This window comes from Biomphalaria glabrata, chromosome 12 (assembly GCF_947242115.1).
Source record: "Biomphalaria glabrata chromosome 12, xgBioGlab47.1, whole genome shotgun sequence".
In the NCBI taxonomy this organism is placed as follows: Eukaryota; Metazoa; Mollusca; class Gastropoda; family Planorbidae; genus Biomphalaria; species Biomphalaria glabrata.
Genome location: NC_074722.1, coordinates 22,657,244 through 22,673,975, shown reverse-complemented (window position 1 = coordinate 22,673,975; position 16,732 = coordinate 22,657,244). Strand labels below are relative to the sequence as shown.

The 16,732-nt window shown below is 35.8% G+C and overlaps 1 protein-coding gene and 1 long non-coding RNA gene across 2 annotated transcripts in view; one reads left to right on the top strand and one right to left on the bottom strand.

The window, feature by feature from the left end:
- The window catches only part of LOC106072746 (SEC14-like protein 2), a 46,619-nt gene extending 36,679 nt beyond the window's left edge, over window positions 1–9,940 (top strand). The window contains exons 9-13 of the mRNA XM_056006863.1: window positions 206–289; window positions 4,801–4,907; window positions 7,018–7,160; window positions 9,300–9,466; window positions 9,716–9,940. Of these exons, the coding sequence (XP_055862838.1) occupies window positions 206–289; window positions 4,801–4,907; window positions 7,018–7,160; window positions 9,300–9,466; window positions 9,716–9,840 (626 nt within the window). The 3' untranslated portion in view covers window positions 9,841–9,940. The remainder of the gene's footprint in view (window positions 1–205; window positions 290–4,800; window positions 4,908–7,017; window positions 7,161–9,299; window positions 9,467–9,715) is intronic.
- Window positions 101–4,315, bottom strand: LOC106072747 (uncharacterized). Its single transcript, XR_001218646.2, has 2 exons — window positions 4,030–4,315; window positions 101–320 (listed from the first exon to the last, which is right to left on the bottom strand). It is a non-coding gene; the product is annotated as an uncharacterized LOC106072747 (long non-coding RNA).
- Window positions 9,941–16,732: the final 6,792 nt, after the last annotated feature.

Below are 16,732 nucleotides of genomic sequence, written 5' to 3'. Positions count from 1 at the left end.
GATAGATAGATAGATAGATAGATAGATAGATAGATAGATAGATAGACAGAGTTAACTTGAACAAATGTTTAAAATGTACAGAAAATAAAAGAATGACAACTTTAACCTTCATCAGTTTTACTATTTTTATCACTGACATTTATAAATTATTTTTATTTGCAGACTCTTCAGTTTTTCCATTGACATATTTCTCTCCCTATTTCAGCTCCAAAAATATTCTCAGTGATATTTAATGTGTTAAAGCGATTCTTGAGGGAAGAAACTGTTGGGAAAATCAAGTTTCTTGGCGGTCAGTTTCATTTCACATTCGAAAGAATAACCTAGTAATAAACATTATGCACTTCATTGGTTTGAGTTACATGAGAATAGAATAAAAGAATATTTCTAAAATGTATGTCTGACCATGGTCTGACGCAAAAATTTAGGCCTACATTGGAGAAAAGAAACAACTATTGTGTAGACTAAAACTATTTTTGCTGTCCGTTCGATATTAAAAGCGCTATTGAAAATCTGATTTTTTCAATCGCCTGTTTCGTGCTAAAAATAGGTGCAGGGTGCAACATGTACTTTTTGAAAGGGAAAAAGTGTTCATCATGGATTATATTTTTAAAATAAGTTATTCTTATAGGCTATCTTAATACTACTGTAAATTGGTATCAGTGATGTGACAGAAGAAAAAATAAGCATAATAATTGTTTAAACATATATGTAATGTGTAGGCGATTTTTCAAATAAATGTAATAAATAAAATAAATTAAATTATGTTTTTTATAAAGCGCTACTTTCATGTTTATAGCATGCTCAGAGCGCTATGGTCCAATCTCATTTGTGGACCAGTGGCTGGAGGGGGTATCTGGGAGAAGTTTTTCCGTGCTGCCTTAAGCAGCTCAGTAAACACAACTCTTCTCGAGTCGGGTGTCGAAACTTGAGCCCCCTTCATACGTAGCCAAGCCAAGTTTAAGCGTACTTGGCCTCTCGACCACGTTTCTTAAATATAGAGCTTTTGGTGATACAGCTACTAATGGTCCTATGAAATTGTCCTCTAATTATAAATATTGCATTCAAATATTGATAGATATGTTAATGCACGTAAAATGTGAAAGATAGTTTACTCTAATCCGAAGCCACAAGAATCGATGCACGCATCTTTATTTGCAATGACATGCATGCGTATAAGGGATCCGCAAGGTCGCCCACCAGTTTCTACGTAACGCCTTAATTATCTTGTTTTTAAATAGTTATTGTTGTAGATTGATATATTTTATTTCACAGGCTTTTGTGAAATATTTTTTCAATAAATAAGCTATTTTCCATTTTAGCCAATTATATCTGTCCAAAAGCTATTAATACACAGTCTAGCAATTAGTTTTTGCCTCTTTCATAAAAATGATAAAATAGATTGTGAACGAGATGTGCAGATCTTTCTCTCTGCTTGCTAGGTTTCCTCTTTGTAAGATACTTCTCAAACCCAAACTCTAAATTTCTGACTTTAAATTTCCATTCACATGAAGGTGCTTGGTCTTGGGGATGTAGATTGATAGAGATATTTTCTTCATCATTTAGTCAGGGTATTGATTTGTTTTGTAACTCTCCAAAGAGTGCAGATTTCTCTAGATCACTTGATCCAAATTTATTCGCTTACTTCTTGGTTGGCTGAAAGTATAGGCCTTGTTAAGAAATTTGACCTTGCCCATCACTAGCGAATGGTTAGTTACGATCCGCGCTATGGGTGTGAATCACACTTTTCAGATCCATCCTGCGAGTGATGCACATTGCAAGCTGATGCCAACTTTTTGAGCATGCGAGTCGCCAAGAGACTTTGTGACATTCTTGGCCAGAGAAGTAGGCCTATGTATTTGTTTCACACTTCATGAGAGCTACACAACTCAAGGACCCTTTGGCAGTTGTCATTTCTCTTGCCAGCACCATAAAGACCCAATTATTTAGACGTAGTTGTCATCACCATCTCGGGCATTGAAATCTCCATTCCTATGAAGGTGCTTGGTCATTGGGATGTTTTAAGTACGTCCTTCATGTTAGTCAAAGTAAGACCAAACAAACAAGCATTGCACAACATATGATAGAAGTAGTTGATCATTTTTTGGTATTTTGGCTCTATCATCTCCAACGATGTGCTACTGGATGAAGACAGCAACAACAGGATAGTCAATGCGATGGACACCATGTCACGACTTTATAAGGAGTGTGGGACAATATCTTGCTGACTCCCAATATAAAGAGTGTGGGACAATATCTTGATGACTCCCAATATAAAGAGTGTGGGACAACATCTTGCTGACTCCCAATATAAGGAGTGTGGGACAATATCTTGCTGACTCCCAATATAAAGAGTGTGGGACTATATCTTGCTGACTACTAATACCTAAGCCCTAGACTACCGGATCTGTGTGATGAGCACTCTGCTATATGGTAGTGAAACACGGTACATCTACTCTTGGTAGAGAAGCCGTTGCTTAAGGTGGATTCTTAAAATAAGGAGACAAGCTAAAATAAATAACTAGAAAGTGCTGCGAAGAGCAGGCTGCCAAGATATCGGCGCTGTTATCAGTAGCAGACGCCTTGGCTCGCTTGGACATGTTCAAATAAGGCCACAAGGTTGGCTCCCACAAGACTAAGGAGAGCTACAGTCTGCCACTTTTTAGCTATACTGATGTATGCAATCACGACATGAAGCTCTTCAAAGTCGACACCAGTAGTCAAGAAAAAGAGGCACTGGATAGATTCACATGGAGAGCAAGCATTAAAGAAGGGTCCTGTATTGCAGAAGTATAGAGAAGGGTGTAAATGCTGCAGCGACTGGTGATTAAAGCTGCCCAACTTGTTAACGCAGTTGTGTATCAAGCATTAACCTCTTAGATGAGAAGTTGTAAAGGGGAAAGATCGTTTCTTCAGACATTAGCAACAGGATAGCCAAGGCAATAGGCACCATGTCACTGCAATGAGATCTATGTATGTATATTACAAAGCCGCTCGCCCACGAGCCTCTGTGTAATGCTTTAATCATCTTGTTTTATACGGTTATTGTCGTAGATTGCCATATTTTATTTCTATAAGGCTACTAGCATTATCCACCGGCTACCCCATTGAATTGTTTCCAGGTTGTATAGTTTTTATCCTTTTTTTTTCTCTCATAACAATAATACTGCAAATGCCCATAACTAAAAGGCTCCTTTGGCTAGTGAATTCTATTATCTATTACGTTGAATTAGACCGTCCAGTAAATTCGAGTATTACTTCTCTCCCCCCCCCCCCTTTCTTTACTCTCCGCTTGAGTATATTGTCTTATTTAAACTATCTGACTATTCTTCTGCTTGTCAGTTCTTATTCGAAATATTTGATTGGCTCTTTGACATGAATTCTCCCCACCCGTTCCCTCCCCCTTTGAATGTTACTTGAATGCTAGTATCTGTTACGTGTAATAGACACGGCCCGCTTTATAAAACTCCCCTAACATAATTTTACTCCAGTAATTATTGTATATGTTTTGTTGAATTAAACCGGCCCACTTCTATTGACCACAAACACATATTTCTGGCCTGAGAATTCCAGTATCACTCTTCTCACTCTCCCCCTCCTCAGCAGCCATAAAGATTAATTCTACATACAATCACTGACGTTTCTTCAACTACTTAATTCAATATTAAAGTATTTCATAAGCTCTGTGTCTCTTTTTGGTCGGGCTCCTTTTTGTTATCACTCTGACGTCGTGACGATCTCTCACCAAGACTTCCATTCTCTCTTTTTTTACCTCCACCTTCAACAACAACAACAAGTTATAGGCCTACTTACATTTCATTATCTCTGTATACATTTGTACACACATAGATACGTATTCGACTTAAAAACAAAAAGATATACTTACATTTCATTATCTCTGTATACATTTGTACACACATAGATACGTATTCGACTTAAAAACAAAAAGATATACTTACATTTCATTATCTCTGTATACATTTGTACACACATAGATACGTATTCGACTTAAAAACAAAAAGATATACTTACATTTCATTATCTCTGTATACATTTGAACACACATAGATACGTATTTGACTTCATGTGGGCCTCTATAGTATTGTTGTTGACAAAACAAAAAGATCCTTTTATAGCAAGATGCGCTGTTGATAGGTGTACACAAAAAGAGTTTCAATAGTGCTTAAAAACGGAAGTATTATCTTGTACTTTTTGCCATGTTTAATAAAGTAAAAGAAAACCATAGACATAAATAAATGTGGACTGGCCGATTAAAGAGTTTTATGAAACGAAAATGTGTGACTTGCAATTTTGTATACTTTATTATACAGCATTTATGAGCAGTATAAAAGTTAAGTATTCATATCTATTTCAGCCACACACCCATATAAGTATTACATTATTTTCACTAGTGTTTTTTTTTAAATCTCTAAGAATAAAGATCATGTAATTTTTCATAATTCGGAAATCCGAATACAATAGATATACATGTTTTCAAGTTACATGAAGTTACTTCCTTCGACCAGTCTATATTTATTTATGTCTATGAAGAAAACATATAGTATCGAAATCGAGTAAATTTAACCGCTGCGGTTTCGATTGTGAAAAAGGCTTAGTTGTTCGAGACGCAAGGGAACTAATAACAGGTTCAAGTTTTCTTTTCTTTTTTTTTTTCGTTCACCGCAAGTGGGAGAATTAGTGTTATGTGTGTAAATGAGTGTGTAAATGAGTCAGAGCCCTTGCGTTCATAGTATAGATTGTTTCAAATGTTCAATCCCATAAATAAACTGTATTCTATTTTAGCCAATTATAAAGAGGTTCTTCTACAACAAATAGATTCTGACCAGCTTCCGGCACATTGGGGCGGAACTTGCGTTGACCCTGATGGAAACCCAAGATGTCCATCTAAGGTTGTTGTTTTTTTTTTAAATATATATTAAACATGAGCGTAGCCCACTAGCGGATCCAGAACTTTGGAGTTGGGGGGGGGGCGATTTTTTTCTAAACCCTAACCCTAATGCCCAGTAAACCCTAACCCTATGCATTAACGTGCGTATATATATATTTCTATTACAAGCTTAGGGGTCTGGGGGAGCGCTGTAAGCTTCCCCAGTGTGGTTCGGGGCGAAGCCCCGACGCAAAAAGCGTTCTCTTGCATTTTTCACTGCAGAAACGCATTCTCCTGACATCTAACCTACAGCTCATTATTTATCGCCCCGACGCCGGAAGCGTGTTTTTGCATTCTTCACTGCAGCAACGCATTCTCCTGACATCTACAGCTTATCATTCATCAGTTAGGTTCGGAGCGAAGCCCCGACGCCAAAAGCGTTTTCTTGCATTCTTCATTGCAGTAACGCATTCTCGTGACATCTACAGCTTATCATTCATCAGTTTCGCCCCGAGCCAAAAGCGTTTTTTTTTTTTGCATTCATCACTGAAAAAGCGCATTCTCCTGACCTAAAGGTCATTATTCATCGTATTATAAAGGACCTTTTGAATAATGTTGAAAAATATTCTAATATGAATTTACAGGCCCTTAATACATTGCAAATAAAACCGATTTGTTCTTTTAAAAGATAAGATATCCCACATATTTAGATTAAGGCTTTGAGGATCCCTGCCGAAAAAGAAGTTATTCGAAAAAAATATTCAGTAAAATTCAGGCATACATTGTGAGTTATAGTCCCAAATTTATTTAACTAGAGAAATATCAGATTGAGTAAAGGTTGGAAAAAGGCGACTAGGAAAAGATTATCTGGGTTTAAAACTCATCTCAATTGTGACTCTTTTACTGAAAAATTTCGTTTGAATTATAACTTTTCCAAAGAAAGTTTTTTTAAAATAATTATGATAAATTCATGTGAAATTACATAAACTCTGTCTGGAAAGGGGAGGGGCGGTAGAGTGAAAATGATTAAACCTCGCTCCTTTTTATAATTTCTGCTAATGATTGCATTTGGCATTAAAGAGTAGGGGTGGGGCGACTCGATATAAGAATTTAATTTATAGCATATATGAATTATATTAGTGAGAGATTTTTTTTTAATTTTGTAATTTCTTAACTAAAATACAAAAAGAAAAAAGTATTGGTTTGTCCGATGGGGGAAAGGTGATTGTATGTATCGCCCCTCCCACCTGGTACAACCTTTTTTCATTTTATATTTACTAATTAAAAAATTTGAGATTAGAGTGTGTGTGCAACATTATATACAATGGGTTCACATATCAATACGTAGTTTATATTATATAGATATTGAACAAATTTTGTTCACATACTATGATTTCTTCATAAAAATAGGACCGCCCCCCTCCCATTTAGAGGGCTAGAGTGGGAAGGGCAGCAGAAGCAAACATCCCCCCCCCCACACACACACACCTCACCGAATCGGCTAAGATACCAGAAGTGTATCGACATAATATAAAAATTATATTGTTATCCAACTAATTTTGTTCACAAACTATGATTTCTAATTAAAAGTAGGACCGCCACCCCCACTCAAAGGGTTTAGGTGGGAAGGGCAGTAGGGGAAAGACATAATATAAAGATCGGTTAAAATATCAATAACAAGTTTTAATCATATAGATATTTAATTGATTCTGTTAACAAGCTGTGATTTCTACAAATAAATTGGACCGCCTCCCCCACTCGAAAGTTTATGGGGGGGGGGGGGGGGCGGGATTGATGCCCTTCCGCCCCCCCCCTGGATCCGCCAGTGGCGTAGCCAGGGGAGGGTTTGGGTTTCAATCCCCCCCCCCCCCGAAATGAAATCCTTTCGGGGGGGGGGGGATCGGAATTAAGTGACTGATTTTTTTGCTCTGATTTTGTTTATTTTAGGTGAGATTTTAATACTAAACCATCACTTGCCCCAGCACAACCAAAGGGGTTTTGAGTTTAAAACCCCCTACCAGGGTTAGGGAAATAAAAAATAAAACCTTAGTTCTCATGAGAAAAATATTTTCTCCCTCATTAAACGCTTTTGTCTATTCTTTACTATTTTACATTTTTCTGAACAATCACAGATCTGTCCTGGAGGCATGGTTCCAAAATATTATTACTTACACAACATTGCAGTGGATCTGTCTGGATTCTCTGAAGTTATCATTCCTCGTGGTTCCTCTTTTCAACTGGACTTTGTCATCAATGATGTTGGCAGTGCTCTAAGGTAAAATGTGGAGCCAATGAAATTTCAATGATGTTGTAGACCAGTGCTTATCTATCCTTTACTTGTGATACACACCTCTCCCACACCAAAACGAAATTATATCTGCACCGTGTTTAAGGGTCTGGAGTAGCACTATAAGCAATTCCCTGCATTTCAACCTGCAATAAATTCTTCTTCTGACATCTACCACTAACTTAATAATAGTAACAAGCCTACAAAGAGTGTTTACGTTTTTAGACAAAGTCAGAGGGGACTCCCGAAAGGTCCACCCATGGGTTCAGTGCAGGTAACATGACAGGTTTCAATATTTCCAGCGTCAATACAATTAATAAAACCAAATTGCAATTTCCTTTTATTTTAGAGGACACAATGCCAAAATAAATGTAGTGTTGGGAATGGGAAATTAAATTGGTGCCTTCGGAAAATGCCTTTTCTCCTCTTGCCTTATAATTAAAGGATGCTAATAAAAGAAACAACTAACCAAAGGTGCTATATCTAGAATTCAAAAGCTGAAAATTGTGTGGAGGGTTCCATCAAGTGGAGGATGCTTAAAAAGTTAGGGAACGCCATTGCAATAAAAATATATACTTATTTCTTAGAAACAGTATGTTATCATTAATGGCAAAACGATTTAAAAAAAAAGAAAAACATTTTAAAAAATACTTAAATAAAAAAAAAGCGTTTAGAAATATTTTTACCAAATGTTTTGTTTAGCGCTATTTCATGCTTTTAGCTTTCTCAATACACTATAATCCTATCACTCTGACCAGTTAGGAAAATGGGTTGGGGTGGCGAAAGAATGGGATATCTGGATGAATTTTACCGTAATAAAAAAGGGGGAACAACCTGAATTCGAACTCATAGTTCACGCCTCCTCAAGCCGCCATACTAACCACTCTGCTTGTTTGTGCGTATGACTATAGAAGATTTTATAGTTATATATTGTTTGTCTGAAACTTACTTTAAAGCGACCTACAAAGTGGACTAATTTAACTTATATCACCCCTTTAGTCAAGTACAATTACGTTCCCTTCTTCGAAATACCAAACAAAATAATAAATTATCAATAGTAATTAACTAATTGTTTTTTTTTAAATTGATTCTTGTTTTGTCAGGCAAAAGAAATAATTGTGAAAATTTCAGTTTGATCCGAGATTGAGTGTGGGAGAAATCACGTGTACAACCTTGTTACCAGACAGACAGACTGAGTGAGTTGATATCTTCTTCTTCTTCTTCTAGCCAGCTTTATTGCTGCTGAGCTGTCAGCTCTTTTGCAGACTATGCCAAGGAAAAAAAGTGTGCTGTTTTCTTCAGTTGTTCAGCATTGCCGTACAGGGTGTTGGTTTGTAAAATGTTTTACATGTTTCGGATGTTCCTTCAGAGTTGAAGATAGTTTACTTCCTAGCCCAAACCTCTCGCAGGACGACGGGGGATGGGAGCGGGCAGGGTTTGAACCCGGAACCATCGATAAATTCGAACGACAGTCCAGCGTGCAAACCGCACGACCAGGCAGCCATCATGTTGGTTATGTTGGGCTGTAGTGGAAGTAGGGTCTGACTCAGGTGGATTAGGAAGGGGCATTCAAAGAGAATATAGTTTACGGTTCATAAGGGTGGGCGCAGTGTCTGCAAAGGGGGAGTTGTGTGGAGTTTATTTTGTTCAGATGGCAATTTAATAGAGGTGGGTGTCCTGTTCTTAGTTGGAAAATTGTAGATTGTTCTTTGCGGGGGAGGAAGCTAATACTGTCCAGATTGTTATGCGTAGTCATTTCTTTGTACATGGCTCTGCCTGTGTCTCCTGAGTGAGTTGATATAGGCTTTGTAAACAACTCTCATATTATCTGTCCCTTGTCTTTCGCCGTAGGGGAGTTGTGACACTTCGTATAAGCAAATCTCTCCACTTTTCCTTGTCAGAAGCTGTTCTTTGCAGGATTTCAAGAGAGGGAGGCAGGTACATTCTTTTACATTGTCCAGCCAGCTTTTCTTTGGATGACCCATTCTTCGTGCTTCTTCCAGTGTAACTGGGGAGAAAATCTAAAAATTAACAATGAACTCTAGAGCAGTTTTAGAAATTAAAGAATTCTTTCATTGCTTATTAATTTTATTTTCGTTTTTTTTTTAAATTTCTTGATGAACTAAGGTGGCAGTTTAAGACAGAAGGGTTTGATATTCGTTTTGGAATCTTCAGACGAACCAAAGATGTGAGACAAAAACTGAGAGATATGGAACCTATTGTCAACTCTAAGAGGGTTAAATGTCAATTGTTTCTTGAAGAAGGCAGTGTACATTGTACACAAATTGGAACTTGTAAGTGTTTACAGGCTGCATGACGCGAGAAATGAGTTGAGCTTTTTTAGATGTAAAATTTGAAAAAAAAATATATTAAAATATTTAAATTAATTCTCAATTTAATTATTTTGCAACAATCTTTATTTCACCATAAAGTGGGTGCTATATAAAAACATAATGTTTTGGTAGCTATGATTCTTAGCCCACTAAATTTAGGCTTCTTTGCCTAGCAGAATCAATTTTATTTTGTTCTTTGTTATTTTCTAGATATTCTTCGTTTTGACAACGCCTACAGCTTAGTGAGATCCAAGAAATTGTATTATCTGATAGAAGTATTGCGTCCAGATGAACAAGTCATACCCCTTTTGGATAATCAAGAAATTGGTCATTGAGTATCCTGAGATATTTACTTCCATCTAATATGTCTGCAAAATAAATAGGAACATTCTCATCCCAACATTTGTATTGAAAGTTTTGCCAAGAAATGAACAATTTATCATCTCTATGCTTTCTGTTTATGTGGGAGTTCAAATATTGTCACAAAAAAATGAATCTCTACTTGACGCACAAAATAAACATTATATTGTATTTGTCATTGAAAAATAAAGAGAAAAACAACAACTAGCAAGCAACTTACAAAACTATGTTAGCTAACTGTGTATAATGTCTTTTAATTCATATTTATAGGCTACTGTTTATACTGTATTATACGTTCTTTTTCACATTCCTAATTGAGAATTGAGGAATTACAACAAGAGTTATACTGAAATCATGTTTTACGATTAAAAAAAATGCTATTGCCTTTTTACATCACAACCTTTAACCCCAAATGTACAATTGTACTTAATTGTGAAGTAATTCCTGAATTGTGTAATTAGTTTACTAGTTGTTATTCTTGTGACTGCTGTCAAATTACAGTCAGTCAACATCAACCTTTGATTACACTTGTTTAGTTTCCAAAAAAAAATTCACAATGTGTTTTTCTCCAAATAATGTGAAAGTTTAGCAGGAAAGTTTTTTAAAGTGTGTAAATGCATCTTGTGGAACCCATAAAGCTCCGGTGGAAGAACTGACTAGAACTTCTCTTTCAGGTCATAATTTGTATGGAGTTATGTTCTTTGAAGCTGAATCAATATCTGCGCTAAATGGTGAGCTGATGGTATTGAGAACTGGTTCTTGGCCTCTAAAAATTTGCTTTTATAAAGTCCATAATAAGGGACTCTAAATCAGGTCTTGTACTTTTAAAAATTTCACTAGAAATACTTTCAGCATAGGAAAATGACAAACCAGTTTTCACTTGCTTGCCTGGAGCAATTGGAAAGCTTTGGAATGTAGGTTGTAACATGAAATATGTCTTGCACTCTTGATTAGAAATATTAGTAACTAAGTCATAGTCAATGTCATTCAAGAAACATAAACATTTCTTCCTTGAGATTTTAAATTCTTCTCATTGCCTTGCTCATGCTAAGCAAATGGATACATCGGAATATTTTTGTTTTAAATCTTCAAGTACTTGTCGGGACTGCCTGTGGTTGGGACTTCTAGTTCTGATAACTGTTCTAGAGATGACCATCGGGTCAATAATATGTTATTTTATGCAGCTTTGTGCAAACTATCCTGTTCAGAGTTTATGGTTGGGATATGCTGTAAAACAACAACAACAAACAAACATAATGTTTTTCTCAGTTGAAGATCGATCTCCATCAGTTGTTACACTTGTCTTCTTGTTCCAACCAAGCATAGCCAAGACTCAACACAGTTCTTCATAGCATTGAATAAATGCTGGCCTGAGATTGTGTCTTAGACTGAGTGTACTGAAGTATATTCAATTAGTAGTTTAATCTTCGTTTACTTGAAACTTTTATAATGAGACAGTTTCAATAATGTATACAGATATTTATAATTATTTTTAATATATATGCATTAAATGCATTTTTATATGTATATACTCTGGGCACACCTTATTTCTGTTGAGTTTATGTTTCCACACAAATTGTCTTTGTAACCTTGTTTTTTTAAAGTCCTGTGTGAGGTCCCCGCCAATTGTAGGCACTAGACGGCTGCCTAGTTGGTCTATGCCTATAAGTCGGCCCTGACTGGGCAACATCTCATATCGAGATCAGTATAGGCCCATGCCTCGACACGGCATGGGAGTAGCCAGGTTTTTTTGTTTCAGGAGGGGGGGGGGGGGTTTGGGGAGGATTTATTCTCCCCTCCCCCCGGCCATTATATGTATGTGTGTCTGCGTGTGTCTTTGTACGTAATTAATCTTTATTACATTACGACCCTTCATTCTTTGGGACGATGTTTCTTCTACCCTAGAATAAGTTCCTGGAGCTAGTGGAAAGACTGTAGAACCCCGCCCTTGTCAGCAAGGGTTTTGGGGAAGCTCAACAGAGGGAAAAATGCATATTCTGAGGTGCATTATCCTGCTACCCAAAAATTTTAGTTCAAAACCCTAATCAGCTATTCACTGCACTTTATAAATGTAGCCCAGCGACTGGTAGAAATTTGTAACCCTTCTTTGCTACGCTCTTGGAATTTGGTGACTGTAGTTTGCTGAAGAGGGGGGTTTTAACCTAAAACAAACGTAGGGGAAGTTTAAACTCAAAATCATCTGGGTTTAAACTTAAACTTCTGCAGGCCTACTAACTGTAGGCCTAGTGAAGGGAACTCAAAACCTCCCTTGGCTACACTCATAGAATTTTGTGACTGTAATTTGCTTTAATTTTATATTGAAAAGATGTTTTTTTTTTTTAGCTTCCAACCCCGCTGAAATGGGGTTTTAAACTCAAAACCTTCTTGATGGGGTTTTAACTTAAAGCCCTGGGGGGGGGGGGGGGGAGGGTAAAACTCAAAACCCCTCCTGGTGACTTGTATGCTTTAGTCTTATAATGAAAAGGGAAGGGGGGTATTATTTTATCGTAAAAAAAATAAATTTGGAGGGGATTTTAAACTCAGAATTTCTACGCTCAAGGAATCTGTAAGTGCGCTATGACTGCATGACAGTCGTTTGCATTATTTAAATTTTTGTTTTGTAGAAAATGGGGGTCTATAAACTAAAAAAAAAAACCTTGGCTGCGCTGGGGCAAGTGATGGTTCAACATTAAAATCTTGTCTAAAAAAAAGTAAAGCAAAAAAAATCAGCCACAAAATTCTACCCCTTCCTGTTGGGGGGGGGGGAAATTCATTTCGGGGGTGGGGGGGGGGAGGTTAACTCCGGTTAACGTGTACCCGGCTATTCCCATATGGTAGGCCTACACGGTCCTTGATTAGTTAGATACATCATGAGAATTTTTCCTCATATTTTAAGTGTCTCGTATAAATCTGTTTATAAAAATACAACAATTTTTTTAAAAAATGAGGCTTTTCCCCTTACGGGGGCCGCTAAAAAAACAACAACCCACACCTTGTTCTGGACTTTTATAATTATGCCTATTAAATCTAGATATATAGGTAGATCTATTTTTATAACCATAGATCTATAGGCCTATAGGCCTATCTCATCGTCCCATTTTGTTCATTGCAGAAGTTAATTTTGTAATTATTAATATTTTTTTTTGCATTATACGACGAGGCATTTTTTTAAAATATATTATCTCTGGGGTTAGGATCTATTAAATATAGATATAGTATTAGTGCAATCAGGGCCGGTCCTACAGATTGCGGGGCCCTATGCGAAACGGATTGCGCGGGGCCTAATTTGCGTTGTAATAATAGGTCTATAGTAAAATGTTTGTTTGTAAAATGTTTTACATGTTTCGGATTTCCTTCAGAGTTGAAGATAGTTTACTTCCTAGTCCAAACCTCCCGCAGCACGACGTGGGATGGGAGCGGGCAGGGTTTGAACCCTCGACCGTCGATAAATCCGAACGACAGTCCAGCGCACAAACCGCACGACCAGGCAGCAGTAAGTGAAAATTAAGATTTCGTATTAGAAAATAAATTGATATTTGCATTTTATTTATAGCTTACTAAGTACAAAATCACTGTCAAATTAACTTTACCAGCCATCTACAGTATATATATATATATATATATATATATAGTAGTTTTCCAACAAAAAGCCGATAAACATTCAGATCTGGATGGCTGCCTGGTCGTGCGGTTTGCACGCTAGACTGTCGTTCAGATTTATCGATGGTCCCGGGTTCAAACCCTGCCCGCTCCCATCCCCCGTCGTCTGCGGGAGGTTTGGACTAGGAAGTAATTATCTTCAACTCTGAAGGAACATCCGAAACATGTAAAACATTTTACATTTGCCTTTAAGGCCTACTAGCATAATATCGCTTTTTAGCGGCCCCCGTAAGGGGAAAAAGCCGCTATTAGGTTTGTGCAAAATGTCCGTCTGTCCGTCTGTCCGTCTGTCCGTCTGTCACACTCAGATCTCGAAAACTAGAAGAGATATGAAAAATATTATTTCATCATTAAATCCGGCTTGAAAAGTTTAGGTGCAACGGCTACTTTTGGTTTTCTAAAAGCAAACCGTTTAATTTATAAAATTAATTATGCAAGCGATTTTTTCATAAAAATACACCAATTCTAAAACAATTACGTAAATGTAAGGGAGGCAATGTTACAATATGCTAACAAAGATGGACAATTTTTGTGTATTTTCAGTATTACTAAGTCAAATATATTTTTAAAATGTACAGGAAATGTTTACAACAAATACAAATAATAGTTAAAGACGTTTTTTCTGGTCAACTAGCTGCTAAAATTAAAAGAAAACATTTCTGTTTGTTTATAAAGGCTAATAATGCACTTTGTATGTAAATATCACGCACATTTTTTTAAATGGACTTTTTATGCAGCGATTTTCGTGCAGTAGCGTAACGTCGCAACATGATCAGGTGCTAAACCTATTCCTTAAACTTTTTTTAAAAATCAGATTTTATTTATTTTTTGTTTAGTGCCCCCATCCGAATAAAAGAAGCTTATTTTTGTGCGTTTTGTCTGTTGGTCGGTCTGTCCGTCACAATTAGATTTAAAAAACTAGAACTCTAAAAGCTATTGAAAATCTGATTTACCCTTTAATGTTCCTCCCATAACATCTCAATAGTTTTAAGTATCTAAAATTGATTGTTCCTGATTTTTTTTTGCAAAACTAATCAACGCCAACAAATGTTTGTTTGCTCTTCTAACTTATATTACATTCAATTTCCATGCTTAAACGTTGCAAAAACACATTATCAATAATATGTTGTTCCGTTTTTTATGTAAATAGCATATTAATGCTAAATCATAATCTCTATACTGACTTATATTTCATTAAGTGTAAAATGTTCCGGATATTGTTTTATAAAACATGAATTATGCCTAATGATTGTTTGAAATCGCATAAGGCTTTTAAAAAAAGTAATTTACTAGAATTGATTACTGAAAATTACTTTTTAGACATTTAATTTTCTTGTAAAACATAACATAGAAGTTTTGTAATCGATAAAGAAAGTTCCGGATTTTGTTTCTTACAAATCGTCGCCAGCAATTTCCGAATTTATTTAAAAATCTACTAACGCCAAATAATTGTTTGAACTCCCTCTTCTAATTAATAAACAAATAATCTTCTCATTTACGAAATAATGTTTTTACGGATTTTTATGAAAAATATTTTAACTCACTACTCTCTTACAGTACATTTAACTTTCTACCTAAAACATTAAAAAATCTAATTATCGTTAATATTATGTTCCGATTTTTAAAGAAAACAGAATCCAAACACCAAAGTAAGGTATGAAAATCTCTCCACGTGGCTGTAGTACATCTAATTTTTATACGAGACCATCCAAAAAATTTAATTAACGGTATTACATTTATCTGAAATTCTCTTTTTCTTTTACTATTTATACAAACATCCGGAACAATCTATTATATAAACTTTTCAATTGTGTTCATACCTAAAAATTATTGCGATGTTTTGAAAGGTAAAATAAAGGTTAATCAATTTTTAATAACTTTTAGTTGTTTTTTTTATATCAAGATAACGGACAGACCGACTGACAGACAAAACGCAAAAACAATGCGGCTTTGATCCTTTTTAAATAATATCTATTAGAACTCAGTGCACCAATGTCTATGAACCCTCGTTAAATATCTCGTGTAAATAAAGACATTTTTTTTTATGGTACCGGTACTAGCCTATTGTGAGGTAATGGAATTTTTTTTCTTTGACGTCATATGAATGGACTCTTTAAATGTAATGTTAAAAGAACGCACTCGGTGCACCAATGTCTATTAACCCTCGAAAAAATTGCTTGTATTAATGAAAACATATTTTAGTCTAACTAAGCCGTGTGACGTAGTGTTTTTTTTTCCTTTGACGTCACATGGAATGAATTCTTTAAATGAAATGCTAAAAGAACGCACTCGGTGCACCAATGTCTATGAACACTCGAGAAATGGCTCGTGTTGATAAAGGTGATTTTTAGTCTAGCTAGGCCTTGTGACGTAGTGTTTTTTTTTCCTTTGACGTCATATGGAATGAATTCTTTAAATGAAATGCTAAAAGAACGCACTCGGTGCACCAATGTCTATGAACACTCGATAAAAGGCTCGTAATGATGAAGGCGATTTTTATTCTAGCTAGGCCGTGTGACGTAGTGTTTTTTTTTTCCTTTGACGTCATATGGAATGAATTCTTTAAATGAAATGCTTAAAGAACGCACTCGGTGCACCAAAGTCTATGAACACTCGATAAATGGCTCTTATAGATGAAGGCGATTTTTAGTCTAGCTAGGCCGTGTGACGTAGTGTTTTTTTTTCCCTCTGACGTTATATGGAATTAATTCTTCAAATGAAATGAAAAAAGAACTCGGTATAGTAATGTTTATTAAGCCTCGTTATGTGACTCGCGTTTAAAAAAGGAATGATATCTTGATTTAGATCTAATCTAGATTTTTTAAACTAGATCTAGATTTTTATTACAGTATATCTAGATCTGGATTTATATTCTAATTAAAATTATTTTAGAGTCTAGATCTAGAATTTCTAGATCTAGTTTAGACTAAAATAGACTAGATTAAGATGTAGAATTTCAATTTCTAAACTTAAAGTGTAAAAAAAAAGTGTAGATTTTCATTTCCAAACGTTTTGATCAATATTGTAATGTTTTAATATACTAAAACTAATCTACTATTTTTTTATTAAATTTAAATTTAAATTTACGGCAAATGAATCTTTGAAACATTATTACTTTTCACCATCGGATGGCTGCCTGGTCGTGCGGTTTGCGCGCTGGACTGTCGTTCAGATTTATGGATGGCCCAGGGTTCAAACCCTGCCCGC